General features: G+C 42.5%; 1 protein-coding gene across 1 annotated transcript in view; it reads right to left on the reverse strand.

The window, feature by feature from the left end:
- LOC133628453 (guanine nucleotide-binding protein G(q) subunit alpha-like) overlaps positions 1-17,233 on the reverse strand; it is a 140,611-nt gene that overhangs the window by 99,044 nt on the left and 24,334 nt on the right. Inside the window, exon 2 of the mRNA XM_062016613.1 lies at positions 2,127-2,311. Coding sequence (XP_061872597.1) covers positions 2,127-2,311 — 185 coding nt within the window. The remainder of the gene's footprint in view (positions 1-2,126; positions 2,312-17,233) is intronic.

A 17,233-nucleotide genomic window follows, 5' to 3' on the forward strand; every position in this document is an offset into this window, starting at 1 on the left:
AAGACTAGGGGATGACAAATGTGACCCCCATCTACACGAAAAGTCAGTGTAGCAGTGGGAAGTGTGAGGAGGCCTCTCCCTGAGAAGAAGCAGTGGCAAAGTCCATCTGTAACGAACTGACTGCAACCCCCATCCCCTGTGCCACTGGGGTGGAAGGAAAGGGAGTCCTGGGAAGAGGAGGAGTGGGGGAAGGTGTTTTTAAGATGGTTTTCTCATCTTCCTGCTCTTATTGTTCCTTTAATAAATCAAACCTTTTTCTCCCTGAGTTGAGTCTGTTGCCCGTGACGCTAATTGCCAAGTGATCTCTCCGTCCTTATCTCAACTCACAAGCCATTTATTATATTTCTCTCTCTCTTCTGTCCAGTTTAGGGGGGGGAGTGATTTTATGACTGAGTGGACATTGGGCTAAACCACCACAACTGGGAATGTCAGAAGTTGAAAAAAATAAAGTTAATGGTTTTCTTAATTCAGTATTTGAAAGGACTGGCAGGAACATGGATACCCAGGTCAGATTTCTAAAAAGACCATTTTTTGAAAGATTTTAAAATATATGCATCTATATCTTAGATTTTTAAAAACTGAATTTGAATGTCAGTGGTTGCATGCGAGTTACTACTGTACATTCACAAAAAATTTGCAGACAGGCAATTTTGAGAATTGCTCAAGTCTATTTCAGTAAAAAAACAAAACAAAACTATATAAACAGAAAAAAAACACCTAAGGTTTTTCCATGTTTTATCAATTGCTGTTCCAAAATTCAAGATACATATGAAAACTTCACAACTTCTGGTTAAAAAATAATGGAAACAAAGTAACTTTTACTAAAAAGGAAACTCAAAAACAATCCATAAGCCACTATTTTCTATGTCACACCCCCAAAAGATATAACTCTCATCCATTATCTTAAACCTCAGTAGAGCTCATATTCTAGAGTTGACAAGAAAAAGAAGTGTGATGAAAGAATTATGATACAATGCCCTACCATCAGTTCTGAGACATTACAATGTAAATGTTAATTTTTACATTTCTCAATTGACTTTCACTATTCTAATAATAAAACTTTCAAAGATTCTAATGTATTATAATATAGGACAATGCATTTCAGAGTCTACCTTTTAAATTATATTGGTGACTATGAAGCTAAAACAATGCTGGAAGATCTAACTTCCTTAACTTAAAACATTCCTCTTCCTACACTGATATATTAAAATAATACAGTTTAGATGTTGCTTTTTACAATGTAAAAAGATCCCAACTGTCCACTTAAATTTTGAATTTGATAAAAGGGTTACTTCACTCTCTTTTCTTTAGGCTCAGCCCCATAAACGTCAGCTTGAGCTGTAGTTTTCTAAGCTATCATGCAAAACAAGTACTGTGCTAAAAATATGCCATTACTCAAACTTTGAAATATTGTCTCTAGAGACTGAATTTCCTGACATGAGATTTAAAGTAATAGGAAGTACCCTTCCTGTGTTTTTTAGGTTTCAAGGCTAATAAGTTTGCTTTCAAAGGAGAAAAAGTGGGGGGGAAGGAGAAAGACAAGTTTGCATTTCTTAATTCACAATGTATTTTCTCTTTCTAAATTTCAATGATATCATCACTTTCAAAAGAATTTTCTTATTCACAGAATCACAGAATCTTAAGGGTTGGAAGGGACCTCAAAATATCATGCTAAGACCTTGTATCAAAAGATTTATTTCATAATATACTCACAACCAAGCAGATATCCTCACATATTTTTCTAATAGCTTTTTTTTTTCCCCCACGTAACATTAATGGAAAATCTTAAGTAGTACTGGTACAAACCAGAAAAATGGTTTAACTGTGCTCTGGCCAGAACATGGGCTAGGAGGAAAGGAAAATGATAACTAGAGTCACAGGCAAACACCAGCCTGCCCTTTACACTCTTCTATAACAAATCCCCCAGACATCTTGTTAAAAACACCAGCTGTTTTGTCAGAGCAGTGCAAAGGGCAGAGCACTAGAGGCAGGACTAGAAGAAGCCCTTTTCTTCTAAGCTTTAGGTAAAATATAATTTGTATATGATATATAATTTTTACAGACTTTCAGTACATTTCCTAAAGATAAAAAAGTTTCAGCTATGCAAATAAACAAAAAAATCTCACCTTATTATGTTCATACTTGTATGGGATTTTGAGGGTATCCATGGCTCTGATCATGGCCTGCATTGCTGTGAATATATTCTGGTACACCAATTTTGTAAAGCCCCTTTTGTCTTCATCAGAGTAACCTGATCCATGAATGATTCTCATTTGTTTGATGAACGTGCTCTTGCCACTCTCTCCTGTGCCTGTGAGACAAATAAGAATATACTTCAGCTGCTGGACACAAACATGACTTTTCTGTACAAAGCAGACAGCTTGTTCAGAGCAGGGCAGAACACTGTAAAGTGGTTATGCTGCTTTTAAGGTGCTTGCTACAAGAATCAGTTCAATATCAAAACAGCAATAACACAGTAACAACTGAACCCTGAATTAAAACTTTTATTTTGAAGAAAAAATAAAGCAGGCTGAGCACGCTGGACAGTTCTTCAATTTCCACTGTCTCCACTGCAGCCACACCATACCCTTTTGGATCCTTGAAATACCCTCTCTTGAGGTATTCTATGTCCAGGATGCATGGAGCTTTTGGGCCTGTCACAATGGGGTGTCTGTGCCACTCATTCCCAGTTAGGTTCACTTCAGCTTCTAACAGGGTTAGCTGTTGAGATCCCCCTGTCCCTCCAGAAATACAAATGGGTTCTGCCCCTTTATAGTTTGATGGCATCAGTGTACATTGTGCACCAGTGTCCAATAAAGTCTTATACTCTTGTGGGTTTGTTGTGCCAGGCCATCGGATCCACACTGTCCAATAAACCCGGTTGTCCCTCTCCTCCACCTGGCTGGAGGCAGGGCCCCCCTAATACTGGCCATGGCAATCATTGCTTACTTTTGTAAAAAAGACCTAGAAGTCCTCTCGAGGGGATCAGAATTGAAATCAGCCCTTCTATTCTGTCTAGGGGGCTGCTCACTGGAAACTGGAGTGACATTTTTCCAGGAAAAATTGCTTCTTGTAACTGTTTCTCCCCATAACTCCTGTGCCCTCTCCCTTAGGGCTGAAGTAGGTTGCCCATCCCACTTGCTCATGTTCTCTCACTGATTTTGCAGGTAAAACCACAAAGCACCCTGTGGAGTGCACCCTCTATATTCCCTTTCTTGAACAGAGGGGCACCTACTCCTAATAGCTGAGGCTAGGGCAGGTGGAGGGCAGGACATGTCTTCTTTGAATTGGTAGAATTCTTCTGACAGTTTCTCTACAGCTGAGATGCAGGTCTGTAGGGAGGAAATCAGACTTCCTTCATATTGCCGAAGTTGAGCACCCATTTCCTCCACCATTTGCCCCTCACCTTCTTTCCAGGAGATGACTGCCACTGAATTGGCATAAGATGGCACTTCTTAGAAACCTTCACCACATAGATTGTGTGCATTGGACCACATCTGGGTCTGTTGGTGACTACTCATTATAAATCATTTCCAGCACAGCTAACTCCTTCAGGTACTGGATAACTTCTCCATGGTGGTCCACTCGTCTGGGTAGCATGCAATATCTTCCTTGAAGGGGTATCTTTCCTTCATGCCTGACAGGAGTCATCTCCAGAGGCTGAGGACTTGTGTCTTTCTTCCAATTGCCTTGTCAATGCCCCCTCCTGGGACAAGGAGCCTAGTTGCCTGGCTTCCCTGCCCTCTCAGTCCAAGCTGCTGGCCTCATTCTCTCAATAAAGGAGCAGCAAGGTGATAATGTGCTCACCTGGGCAGTGGTTGTAATCCTTTTGCACATCTCACAGCTCACTCAGGGACAGGGACCAGGTGATTATCTCTGGTTCTGACTCTTCCTCCTGCTCCTGTGATAGCCCTGGTTTGTCATTCATAAGGCAAAGTGATTTTTTTTTGTATATTTCTTTTTCTATATAGGGGCAACTGATACTGGCACAGATTGTTTCTCTGATTTAGCAGCGGTGTCTGCTGCTGGAGTCAGGGCAGCAAGTGTCAGTTACCTGTGTTTGAGTAGCCACAGTTGTTGCTAGGGTGAGGTTCCTAATCATTACAAGTAAAAAGTTCTTAAAATACCTGCCCATATTCTCCTGTATGCCATTCCTTCCGTAGCTATCGAACCTCATAACAGTCTGAAAAACAAATTTTGCAACCCTAACCAAGACAAACACCCGATCCAGAAGACAGAACAACAAAACTACAATGGTTGGAACATCCCAAGTGTATTCAGAATTGTCAAAAGCTATTGCAGTTAACTTGAAAGAGTAAGGGAAGATGAAGGAGTGGGAAAAATTATGCTCCTACATTTTTTCCATTAATTGTCATTATCATTACTGAATTCTGAAAGGAAGCACGTAAGGTGTGGAAATGACAACAAAGCCATGTATAAGTACCTAACTTCATAATCAGTGATACAATCATATCATAAGCCAATGTCACCCAGTATGTCAAAATGAGTGCTTTCATCCCTTTTCCAAAGGTGATATACAATATCACAGAGAATATATAGTTCATATAAGACCATCATCAAACGAGCACATAAGCCAGCATTGTGACCAGCAACTATTTAACTAACATCAGAAATGTACACAAAAAATTTGTTTTAGCCCATTCTGTCCTATTTCTACCGTGTGGGCCTCATGTTGGGTGCCAATTAATGTTGTGGTTTTGCTCAGCCGGGAACAAAACTGCCACAAGAGTGTTCGCTCACTCCTCCCCCTCCTGGCAGAACAGGGAGGGGAATTGGAGAAAAGGAAAAAACCTGCATAGGTTGAAATAAGAACAGTTTAATAAAAAAAACAAAAGTAGTTAAGGAGAAACAGTTATAACAATAAATTAGAGGGTATACAAAAGGCACAGGGGGACAGGAATGGGGGTTATGATCAGTTCATCACAGATTGTCTCTGCTGCTCCTTCCTTTCAGGGGGAGGACTCCTCACACTGTACTCCTACTCCAGCATGGGATCCCTCCCACAGGAGACAGTCCTCCATGAACCTCTCTAACATGGGTCTTCCCCATGGGCTAAAGTCCTCCATGAACTGCTCCAGCGTGGGTCCCCCACCAGGTAACAAGCTCTGCCAGCAAATCTAATCTGGCGTAGGCTCCTCTCTGTCCCCATGTTCCCAAGTCCTACTAGGAGCCTGCTCAAGCATGGGCTTCTCGTAAGGTCACAGCCTTCTTCGGACATATCCACCTGCTCTGGCATAGGGTACTCCAGGGGCTTCAGGGTGGGCATCTGCTCCACTGTGGACGTCCATGGGCTGCAGGGGCAACAGGCTGCCTCAACATGGTTTTCACCATGAGCTGAAAGGGAATCTCTGTTATGGCATCTGGAGCACCTCCTCCCCCTCCTCCTTTGCAGACCTTGGTGTTTGCAGAGTGGTTGTTACTCTCTCACATTCTCACTCCTTTCTGCTGCTGCAGAAGCTGGAACACAAAAACTTCCACTTAAACATAAGAAAAAACTATTTCACCATGAGGGTGACGGAGTAGTGGAACAGGCTGCCCAGAGGGGTTGTGGAGTCTCCTTCCTTGGAGGTCTTCAAGACCCGCCTGGACATGTTCCTATGCGACCTCATCTAGGTGAACCTGCTTCTGCAGGGTAGTTGGACTAGATGATCTCTAAAGGTCCCTTGCAACCCCTACCATTCTATGATTCTATGGTTCTATGATCAATGGTGGGATTATTTAGCAATTGATATAATACTATTTAGCTCACTGGTTATTCTCACACAAAATCAAATCCCTCTGAGGTATGTATCGGACTTCCCTATCCTTTTGCATCAGCCACAAAAGGCACCCAGGTCCCCGATAAAACATAATCCCATGGATAGGTTTACCTTTGCCTGAGGCAGGATTAACCCAAACTGTCTTTCCTAACATATTCTTCATACACCCTACAGGAAATTTATCCCCTTCTGTAGAATGTAAAAGTTCTGATTGGGCAAGGCCTGCTTCATTTGACAGATCCCCTCTAACCAGGTGGCCTTTTCTAGATGTGTCCCCCAATGTTTGAAGGTTCCACTCCCCCCATTACTCTCAATCTTTAACAGTCCATTATATTACTCAGTTTTCTTGGAGGCTGGTGATAGATCCATCCCGTGCAATATGTCAATAAGGGCCCCATTGTCTGATTCAATCCTTTCTGGTGTGTCTTTTGGCCATAGGAGTTGCTTTGCAAGGCCCAGGATAGTGTTCTGGGCACTGGCATGAGACACAGGATATGTTTCCAGCCATCCAGTGGTCGCTTCCACCATTTTGAGCACATAGCACTTGCCTTGGCAAGTTTGTGGGAATGTGATCTAGTCAATTTGCCAGGCCTCCCTATATTTCTATTTCAACTATTGTCCTTCATACCACAGAGGCTTTAATCGCTTGGCTTGATTGCAGCACGTCTCATTTATGGATAACCTGTGCAAGAGCATCCAAGGTCAAGTCCATCCCTTCATCACGAGCCCATCTATAGGTGTCATCTCTTCCTTGATGGCCTGAGGCATCATGGGCCTACCAAGATATAAATAATTCACCTTTACATTGCAAGTCCAAATCTGCCTGAGTCACTTCAATTCTGCCTGTTGAAGGCGCTGTTGCCTCGCACTGCATGTCCCACTGTCTCAGGATACACCACCTCTGCACATGCGCCCGGGCTCAGGGTCAAGGGACTGCGACCCTCACAGACTTTTAGGGACTTTCCAACACTCTGCTGGATCCTCCAGAACTTTCCAGGACCCTCCAGAGATGGTACTGGGCATGTGCCAGCAAGAGGAGTGTATATAAGAATGGGATGAGCGGAGGCGCACTCTCTCTTCTTCTTTCTTTTTTCTCTTCTCCGCACCGGACCGGACAGAGCAGTGGAGCTCTCAGACAAATGGACTGCCAGGGGCACTCCACGTGGACTCATGGTGGTGACTATTGTGTTTTTCTCTCTCTCTCTCTCTCTCTCTCTCTCTTACTCTTTTCTTTCCCTCTTCCCTTTCTCTTTTCATTGTGGATTGTTGTGGGTAAAATAGTTTAGCACTTGACTCCATTTTGGTCTTAATTCTGTTCCTGAGAATATACGAAATCTGATCACAATAACCTGTTTCCTTGAACATCACTCAGGAGTTAAGCCCAGCCGCCCCCAGCCACACAGAATTGTCTGAGGTTGGTTGGAAAGCAAGGGGGTTTAACTTTTGCCAAATTAAATCCAACAGGAGATCGTGACACCAGCACCGGCAGTCGGGGTGCTAAGAGGAGCTCTTCTTCTGTGCCAATTACTTCTGATGCACCTCAAACTCCTTCATATGCTGCCAATGTCTCCTTACTAAAGGAGTTGACTTTCGTATCCAATATTTCTTCATGTGTATAAGGGTGACAGATACTGGCATAAGTGAGTTCTCTGATTCATCTGCAGTGCCTTGTTAAAGCCTCCTTCCCTAGACAGGGATACCAGCTGCTGGGCTTCCCTACCCTCTAATTCCAGGCTTCTGGCCCCATTATCCCGGTGTCAGAGTAGCCAGGTGACAACGTGCTCCCCTGGATGACAGCTGAAGTCCTTTTGCATATCTCGCAGCTTACTCAGGGATGGGGATTGTGTGGTAACCATCTCATTCATGACTTTCGCCTCTTCCTCTTCTCGTGATGGTCCTGCTTTATCCACTTATTTCTCCTCCCCCTTTGCAGTAGGAGTTTCTTCTCTTACACAATGAGCTGACTTTCATGTCCAATATATCTTCTTGTGTATAGGGGTGACTGATACCAGCACAGGTTGGTTCTCTGATTCAGCTGCAGTGCCTGCCACCAGGGTTTGAGTAGCCACAGTGCCTGTTGTTGGGGTAGCTGCGGTGACTGTCAGTCTGTTTTCCTCCCCCCTGAGCGTGCTGCCTGATGTTGAGCAGTGTTTGGTAGATACTGTCCAGGACCACGCACAGTACGGTCAGTTGTGCCTCTTTGGAACAGTCACAACTTTCTCCGTTCATTGGAGGTGAGAAGTTCTCTAGATACCTGCCCATATTCTCCCACATTCCACCCATAACTATCCAGCCTTGGGGCAGATCTTTGAGTGACAAATTTTCCAACCCTAGACAAGACATGAAATACATTCAGGAGACATGGCAGTAAAAGCAGGATGGTTGGAATGTCTGAAGGGTATACAAAATCCTCAAAAGCTGCTGTAGTTAGCCAGAAGTAGAAAGGGGAGGTAAAAGGATGGGAGAAAGTATCCCTCCCTGCTCTTCCCATAGATTGAGTGAAATCACTAAGGAATTTTGAGAGGAGGTACAAGAATGACAACAATGCTGCATACCCCATGATCAATGATATAATCATAAGTTGACACTATCCAGTAAAATAAAATCATAGAATCAATCATAGAGTGGTAGGAGTTGGAAGGGACCTTTAGAGATCATCTAGTCCAACCCCCCTGCAGAAGCAGGTCCACCTAGATCAGGTTGCATAGGAATGTATCCAGGCGGGTATTGAAGACCTCCAAGGAGGGAGACTCCACAACCTCATTGGGCAGCCTGTTCCTCTGCTCCGTCATCCTCACAGTAAAATGCTTTTTTCTTATGTTTAAGTGGAACTTTTTGTGTTCCAGCTTCATCCCATTACCCCTTGTCCTGTTGCTAGCTACAATAGAAAAGAAGGATGTCCCAACCTCCTGACACCCACCCTTTAGATATTCGTAAATGTTAATGAGAATTCCTTCCTCAGTCTCCTCTTCTCTAGACTAAATAGTCTCAGTTGCTGCAGTCTTTCCTCGTATGAAAGATGTTCCAGTCCCCTGATCATCTTGATGGCTCTGCGCTGGACTCTCTCCAGCACTTATGGGAGACAGTGTCAAAAGCCTTGCTGAAGCCAAGGTAGATGACATCCGCTGCTCTCCCCTCATCTAGCCAGCTGGTTATGCACTCATATAAGGCTATGAGGTTGGTCAAACAGGATTTCTCCTTGGTGAATGTGTGTTGCCTCCCCCTGATAACCATCTTATCCTTCATATGTTCAGTGACAACATTCAGGATGAGTTGTTCCATCACATTTCCAGGGATGGAGGTGAGGCAGACCAGTCTGTAGTTTCCCAGGTTTTCCTTGTCATGGTTCTTATCACTCTTCCAAGGGTGATAAATGGCACCACGGGGAATACATAGTGCATGTAAGAATTTACATAACACCACCATATAAACAAATGAGCCAACATTGTGACCAGCCTGTCTTGTTTAACCAATATAAGAAATCTCTATAACAAATTTGTGTTAGCACACTCTGGTCAGATCTGTCCTTATCTCAACCCTCAGAGAACCATGTTGGGTGACAAAAAAGAACTGTTGTGGTTTAAAATCAGCTGGCAACAAGCAAACTGTGCAGCTGCTCATTCACTCCTTCTGACCTCGGCAGGATGGGGAGGAGAATCAGGAGGAAAAGGTAAAGCTTTGTGACTTGACATAAGGACAATTTAATAGAAAAACGCAAGGGTAGATAAACAACCACAACAGTAAAGGAATATAGAAACTGAGCAATGCCTGATGTAATAGCTCACCACATAGGGAGGGAATAACTATAGTTCCAGCATGCAGTGCAATGCCCTGCCAGCTCCCCCTCTATAGTAATCATGACTACAGCATGGTATGGAATAGCCTGGCCACGCCCCCCTGGTGAAGTCTGGTGAAAATTAACCCTATCCCAGCCAAACCCAGGACAATATTTTACACATTTTTTTTATACAATATAGAAAAAAAATGCTCTCATCTCAAGATTATTTTATTTTAGCCTTCATGGTAAGCTATGTAAAACTAGCCTGTGAATAAGGAACTCAAAGTTCTTGAAGAAAAGCAAATTCATGCCTAGATGTGAGCAGACAGTTCTGATGTAAAAATGAAATACATTTAGTACATTCAATGTATTTTACTTAGGATGATTTAAGGATAACAAAGTTTCCTATATTCTTACAATTTTAAAACATTAAAAATTTTAGTTGCATCAAAATAGAATAATTTATTAGGATGTAATATGACCTTTAGAACCCAAACAAAAGTTTAAAAAAGGAGCAACACTCTCTATTTGAAAAGAATCTCTTCCTCCTCTAATCAATTATAATCAATAATTTAAAAATTCTCTTAAAAGGATTACAAATTATCTGTTTGAATAGGACATATAAATTAATTAGACCTTAAAAATAAAGATGATTAGTTCTATTTGTTTTGTCACTCAGTGAAAACCCAGCAAGTAAACATCATATGCAATGTATGCTTTTAAAATTCTACTAACGTTAATGTTTTAAGATGTCTGTTTCAACAATGTAAAATGTAGTGGTGTGATTCTTTTATACGTGGTGTGTGGAATAGTTATTGGAGGTGACATTGAGACTAAAGTTATGTCCACATCTTAAGAGAGGGTATAGCGTTAAGGAAACTTTCAGAGTGGAATGCGGCTGATTGATATGCATGGAATCGGTTCTATTCCATGATAGTTCCCTAAGCAAAATATCCTGCAACCTCAGATGTTGGCAATAGCAGGGGAGTTTGATATGCTGACTCTAAAAGAAACAGCACAGAGGGTGGAACACAGTGAAGACACCGCAGCCAGGTTCTGTGATATCACCACAGGGGTAGAAACTTGATGGTACTATAGAACTGATAAGCTACATAGCTACTACCCTAAGACAATAGTTTCTCTTTTTTTTTTTGCCGAAATCATGTCCTTTGGGTTAACTTTGCTCATTATAATGTCATTATAATACCAAAATACACCTCCATCCCAAAGGCTACCTGCCTCTAAGGTCCAACCACCTCTCACTGAGCATGCGCTCTGATTTTCTTCTAGTCTATACCTTTTAAAGCAAAGTGAGGAAATTTTACACCAATTATAATAAAGACTAGAGTCACTCAAGTTCCATCCGAAAGAAAATATAGTATAAAAATGTCTTAAGAGAGGAGAAATGTTAGCGGAAGACACCATCGCAGACAAGTTGGGAGGACATCATTGCTGCCTTCTGGGATCAGTCTACGGCCTGAACCTCTATTCCCTCTCCATAAGGATGGCTATTGGGTAAGATTCAAAAACTTGGTTATACCAGTGTTATATACTCTATAGAGTTGTTTCATAATTTAACATGTTTGTTGACAACTGTATTATTCATATTCTTGGTACTTGCATGTGCTTTGCAGACAGTGTATTTATCACCAGAAATCCAAAAGAATCTGTGCTTCTGTTGCTTCAGTAAACTGCACTATTCATAAATCTATTCATGAGAGTTCTCATTAAATGCAATCAAAATCCTTAAGTGTGTGGGATGGTTTAACCCTGACTAGGTGCCAGATGCCCACCAAGCTGTTCTATCACTCCCTCTCCTCAAGCGAATAGGGAAGAGAGAAATATAACAAAGGGTTCACAATTCAAGATAAGGACAAGGTGATCACACAGCAATTATCATCACAGGCAAATCAGACTCAACTTGGGGAGAAATGGTTTGATTTATTAACACTTAATCAAAACAGAGCAGGGAAACATGAAATAAAAACTCGATTTTAAAATTCCTCCCCTCACTCCTCCATTCTGTCCCAAGTTTCTACCTCCTTCTCCCCAGCGGCGCAAGGGGATGGGGAATGGGGGTTGTTGTCCAAATGTTGTAGTAGTGCAGGCAATATTCACTCGAAGACATAGAGAGTCTAAGTAATGCACGTGCAGGGATGTACACGGGCAACATAGCACAACCACCAGAGTTAACTCGAAGCCACCCTTCCTTTGCTAGCTACCTCCTTATATGCTGCTTCTGCCCATGAGATCACCCAGGGCCCAATTGATTAACTTGCAGCACCTGTTTCTGAAGTAGCATGCCAGCTGCATTAACTTATCCCTACCATCTTTATTCAAGCTGGCTGGTCCAAGCTACATCTGTGCCTACAATTCCCCCCTTTTTCTTTTTTTGAATCAGCCAGCCTTTAGCAACACATTTCAAAGTTAAAAGTACATGAAGAAAACATAAATATTTTTACCCATGGCCATGAGTTTACAAAAAAAGCTCAATAACAGCTACACTGCTGAACAATACAATACAGAAATCCATAAAGTCAAAATAAACATAATCTGATATGTGTTGCTAGGAGGGACGCACACTGGCAGGAAGGGATGAGTTCTTGGTAGCTCCACTGATATTTCTTTTTCCTGATGTAGTTCTGGACTTTTCTTCAGATCCTTTAGCATGCTGATCTGTGAGCATTATCTGTAAGATGGAAGTATATCTTCATCTCTAGAAAAAACACCATTTTTGTTTTCAAGCTCCCATTGGTCATCTTGTTAAGTTCTTCAATTCTTTTAATGCAATACAGATAGCTGAAGGAATTTACAGCAGCATATGTGGTGCCACAGTTGAGAGGGTTTACATTTTAATAGGGTAATGGATTGAAGGTGGATCACTTGCTTCTTTCCTCAAGATTGTTTTTTCTATTGGTCTTACAGTCATTAAGTCCTTCCTGTTGATGTGGCTTGATCCATTTTGGCGGAATCCACCAGGGACCTTGATCTGTAATGACACAAGCATAGCCTCTTCCCCACGTTAACAGATCTGCAGGTCCTTGCCACTCTCCAGTAGTGGGATTCTTATACCAAACTTTAGGTTTGTCAATAAAATCCAAATCCCGACTCATTTGGGCAAAGTGTGTTAATGCCGGTGGTTCATTCCAGTTTGCGACAATTCTGAGATGATTCATTGTATAAAGGGCTTTCATTAGTCTGTCTTGAGGGCTTACCCCCTCTTCCCCCGTTTGTTTTTCTAGCAGGCCTTTTAAGGTTTGATGTGTACGTTCAATAATGGCTTGACCGGGGGAATTTCCTGGGATTCCAGTAGTATGTTTAACACTCCATAAGTTTAGAAACTTACGTGTTTTAGTGGCTATGTATCCCGCGCCATTATCAGTTTTTATCTCTCTTGGAAGACCAAGGACCTCAAAGCAATTCCTCCAATGTCTTATGACGTCTCGAGAACTGTCACTGGTTAAGGCTGTGGCCCAAACCATGGCCGAATAAGTATCAATAGTAACATGTATACGTTTAAATCATCCAAAAGGAGCATAGACAGTGATATCAGATTGCCATATACCTAATGGTGCCAGACCCCTGGGATTGACTCCTACTCCTAGGCCGATTTGATTCTGGCTTGCTGGGCACGTGGAAACAATACCCTGAGCGTCCGATATGGTCAGGTCAAACTGCTTTGCCAGGAATCAGAGATGATGTTTAATGGGACGTCTGGCCATTTCTCGAAAGTTTTGACTACAGCCATCAGTTCCAGCAGTTGAACTGAACTGCCTGGGGAGTGAACAGTTAGATTTTGCCATTTTCCATTCTCCCACCAAACAACTCCTGCTTTGGCTTGGATCTTACTTGCATCGGTAAAAACAGTCAGGCCTTTAACGGGTACTGCTGATCTCAACGGCTGGTCTTCCATTTGAAATTTAAAAGAAAACAATTTATGGTCTGGATAATGATTATTTATAGTTCCTGGATATGACAATAAGGCCCACTGTAATTCATCAGATTGTTGCAGTGCCCAGTTCAAGAACTCATCTGTGAGAGGAACGAAAATGACGTCTGCCTCAATCCCTGCTATTTCCAGCAGACGTTTCCTGGCCTTAACTATTATTTTTGCAATTGCTTCAAGCCTCGTGGTAATTGTTTTTTGTAAATTATATGGCAAAAATATCCACTCCAAGATCCTCAATGGGTCTTTCGCTACTGAATCCCATTGCATCAAGACTGCCATTACATGCTGGTTTTGACTTATCACAGCAATGTTAATTGACAAGTCAGGATCATATCGGTGACTGTAGTTACTGACTATCTTGTTTCCTATTTTTTCTATTGCTTGTATTTGTTGCTGAGACAGTTTTTGCGCACTATCAGCCTCTACTGAGCCCTTTAACAAAGGCATTAGTGGCGCAAGATCCTCATTTGTGATACCACATATGGTTCGTACCCATTGGATATCACCTATTAGCTTTTGAACATCTGTTAAGTTAGCAATATCTGTTTTAATTGCCACCTTCTGAGGATAAATGCACACAGTAGTGATAATATTACCTAAATATTTCCAAGAGGCGTGCATTTGTACCTTCTCTGGCGTGATCACCAACCTCGAGATGCTTAACTGCCTGTTCACTTCTTCTAGAATGCAATGCTGGTCCAGGTCTTTTCCTGCAATCAAGATATCATCCATATAATGGTAAAATAAAACATGAGGGTACTCTTTGCGCAGAGGTGCCAGCGCCCAGGCAACATAAGTTTGAGAAATAGTTGGCGAGTTCTTCATTCCCTGAGGTAAAACAGTCCATTGATATCATTTTGCTGGCTCTTGTTTGTTAATCGATGGTACTGTAAAGGCAAACTTCTCACTGTCATCCTCATGTAGGGGAATTGTGAAAAAACAGTCCTTTAGGTCAATCACCAACAGGGGCCACTCTTTTGGAAGCATTGCAGGAGAGGGTAATCCTGGCTGTAAAGCACCCATGTCCTGCATCACTGCATTAACAGCTCTTAAATCATGTAACAGCCTCCACTTCCCTGATTTTTTAGGGATAGTAAAAATTGGTGTATTCCATAGACTGGTGGATGGCTTAATATGACCTTTCTCTAATTGTTCATTTACTAATTCATGAATCTGGGCGAGCTTTTCTTTGCTTAGCGGCCATTGATCAATCCAAACTGGTTTATCTGTTAGCCAGGTTAACTTCAGGATTGGTCGCCCATCGATGGCCACCATTAAAAATTTTCATTTGACAAATTAAAGCCCATTTGGCTTAAGGCGTCTCTACCTAAAAGCCAAACTGAAGTATTCATTACATAGGGCCTAATTTGCACACATCTATTCTCTTCGCCCTGTATGCATACTGAAATCAGGTCTGTGCTAATTTTTGTCATCTGTATTCCTCCTACTCCGACAACAAGAGTGTCTAAATTCTATAAAGGCCAGCTTTTTGGCCAATAGAATAATGGAACAATAGTAACATCTGCTCCTGTATCCAGTAATGTGTTGTACCCAACCATGTGTTCACCATTTGGATGTTGGAATACAACCGTCTGAGTGGGCTTTACCTGTGAAAGTGGCATTGCCAGTCTTACCTCAGGTACTCCAGTGGATCCAAAACCACCGTCTCGACGCTTACGACTTCCTGTAAAAGGAACTTTAGCTCTGAAAGGAACTAATTGAGCTATTTTAGTTCCTTTAGGTATATGAACTGGTGGCTGCCAAACTTTAACCATTATTCCAATATTTCCTTCATAATCCGCATCAATTACACCGGGGAGCACAAAAATACCCTGTTGAGAGGCCGATGACCGTCCTAAAAGCAAAGCACTTAATCCATAGCCAAGGGGTCCATTAGCGTTAGATGACATAACTGTTACCCCCGTGTTGTGGATGGTTACATCTACTGCTGTTTCCACATCCACTCCTGCGCTTCCTGCAGTGGCTGATCTGAGGCCATCCAGGCAGCTCTTGGTGTTGAAGGGCGTTTGTGTCATCGCGCTCGCCCTTTTTGCGTTCGTTAACCCATTTCCCTTAGGCATTGTATGTCTGGCCACTCGAGAGCGGCATTCAGTGGCTCTATGGCCAAACTTGCCACATCTGTAACAATTGCCATTAGATCTGCCATTGGACCCAGATGGCCTGGCAGAGCTGTTTGTCCATACCAATGGTCGGGAACGACATTGATTTTTCACGTGTCCTATTTTTCCACAGTTAAAGCATTTTGGCCTCCGATTTCCTTTGTGAGGTTGAACTAAAGCTTTCAATGCTGTTGCCATAGCTTCAGCTAAATGGGCTGACGACCCTACCTGAGAGGAGGCTTCTATCATGTCAACCAAAGTTGCTGTCCGTGGGAGAGCCTGCAGTATCTTTTTGCAGTCATGGTTAGCGTTAGCAACTGCTAAGTGTAACCCTATTTCCACCTTTACTTCAGTTGACATGTTTCATATACGATCCAAAGTTGCTCTTAGATGGTCTAAAAAGGTCATAAAAGGCTCATTAGGTTTCTGTATAATAGTTGTATATGAGAGAACTGGCACCCCCATGTCAGGAACAATCTTAAATGTTTGACGAGCCAGTGTCTGTGTTTGCCGCAAAACAGCTTCGTGCAGTCGGGCTTGTACCTGAGGATCAGCAAACGGTCCTTTACCCAACATCATATCTGCTGTGACGACTCGCCGCAGATCTCCCTGTTGTAAGTCCATATTTTCTACTACTGCCACATCAACTCTTTTTTTCCCATTCAGACTCCCATAGTAATACCTGAGTGGGCTTCAGGAAAGTTTCTGCTAGCTTCCGGCAGTCAAATGGAATCATTAATCCACTGGCAAAAATCCAATAATGTTTGAACGTATGGGTTGGACAAGCCATATTGCATTACAGCTTTCTGGCCTTCTCTTACCAACTTCCAATCCAAAGGTGCCCATTGTCGTTTTCTTTGTGCTACTACTACTGGAAAGGCTTGTGGAATAAATTCTCCTTCGATTACTGCATCACGTATGAGGCCTCTCCATTTCTTAGCCGGATCATGGTCATCTGGCTGGGGGTCTCTGAGCACCTGTGGGGATGAAACTTTAATCTCTGGGTGGGTTAATTCATTAATTCGTTCCAACAGTTGATTAGCTGTTGCTTTTGGTTTTTCCATCAGTTCCTCCAAATGGGTCAAAGTCTGTTTCATGTCTTCTCTGTGTCGTATTAATTCTTCCTTTAATAATTGTCTTTGTTGATCTTCAACTTCACTAGATGTTGGGGGTGATGATGGAAGAGGAATACACTCAGGAATTGATGAGCTCAGGGGCAATGGCATATCCACAGTGTCATTTGTAAAACGTACCTTTCGTTCTCTGCCAGGTACTCCTTCAAGCACAGCAGCAGGATGGGATGGGGCAGGATGGTGAAGGGTGGGTGGAAGGGTAATAGAAGCAATGCGCGTATTCGGCTCCTGGAACGGTGCTCTAGGGCGTTCTGGGGGAGGTGGGCTCACATCCATGCTCTCCTCTTCTAGAGGTGGAACCGAGGGTATTACAACATTATCCCCTCCAAAGAGTCTCTTAGTATTTTCTTTTAGAGCTGGAGCCGATGGTACTATAAAGTCACCATCTCCAAAGAACCTTTTAGCATCTACTGGGAACGCAGATGGTACAGCAGTTTCTGCTTTCGTGGCAGCAGCTGCAGCACGCTCAGCTT

This window comes from Colius striatus, chromosome W (genome assembly GCF_028858725.1).
Source record: "Colius striatus isolate bColStr4 chromosome W, bColStr4.1.hap1, whole genome shotgun sequence".
NCBI lineage: Eukaryota > Metazoa > Chordata > Aves > Coliiformes > Coliidae > Colius > Colius striatus.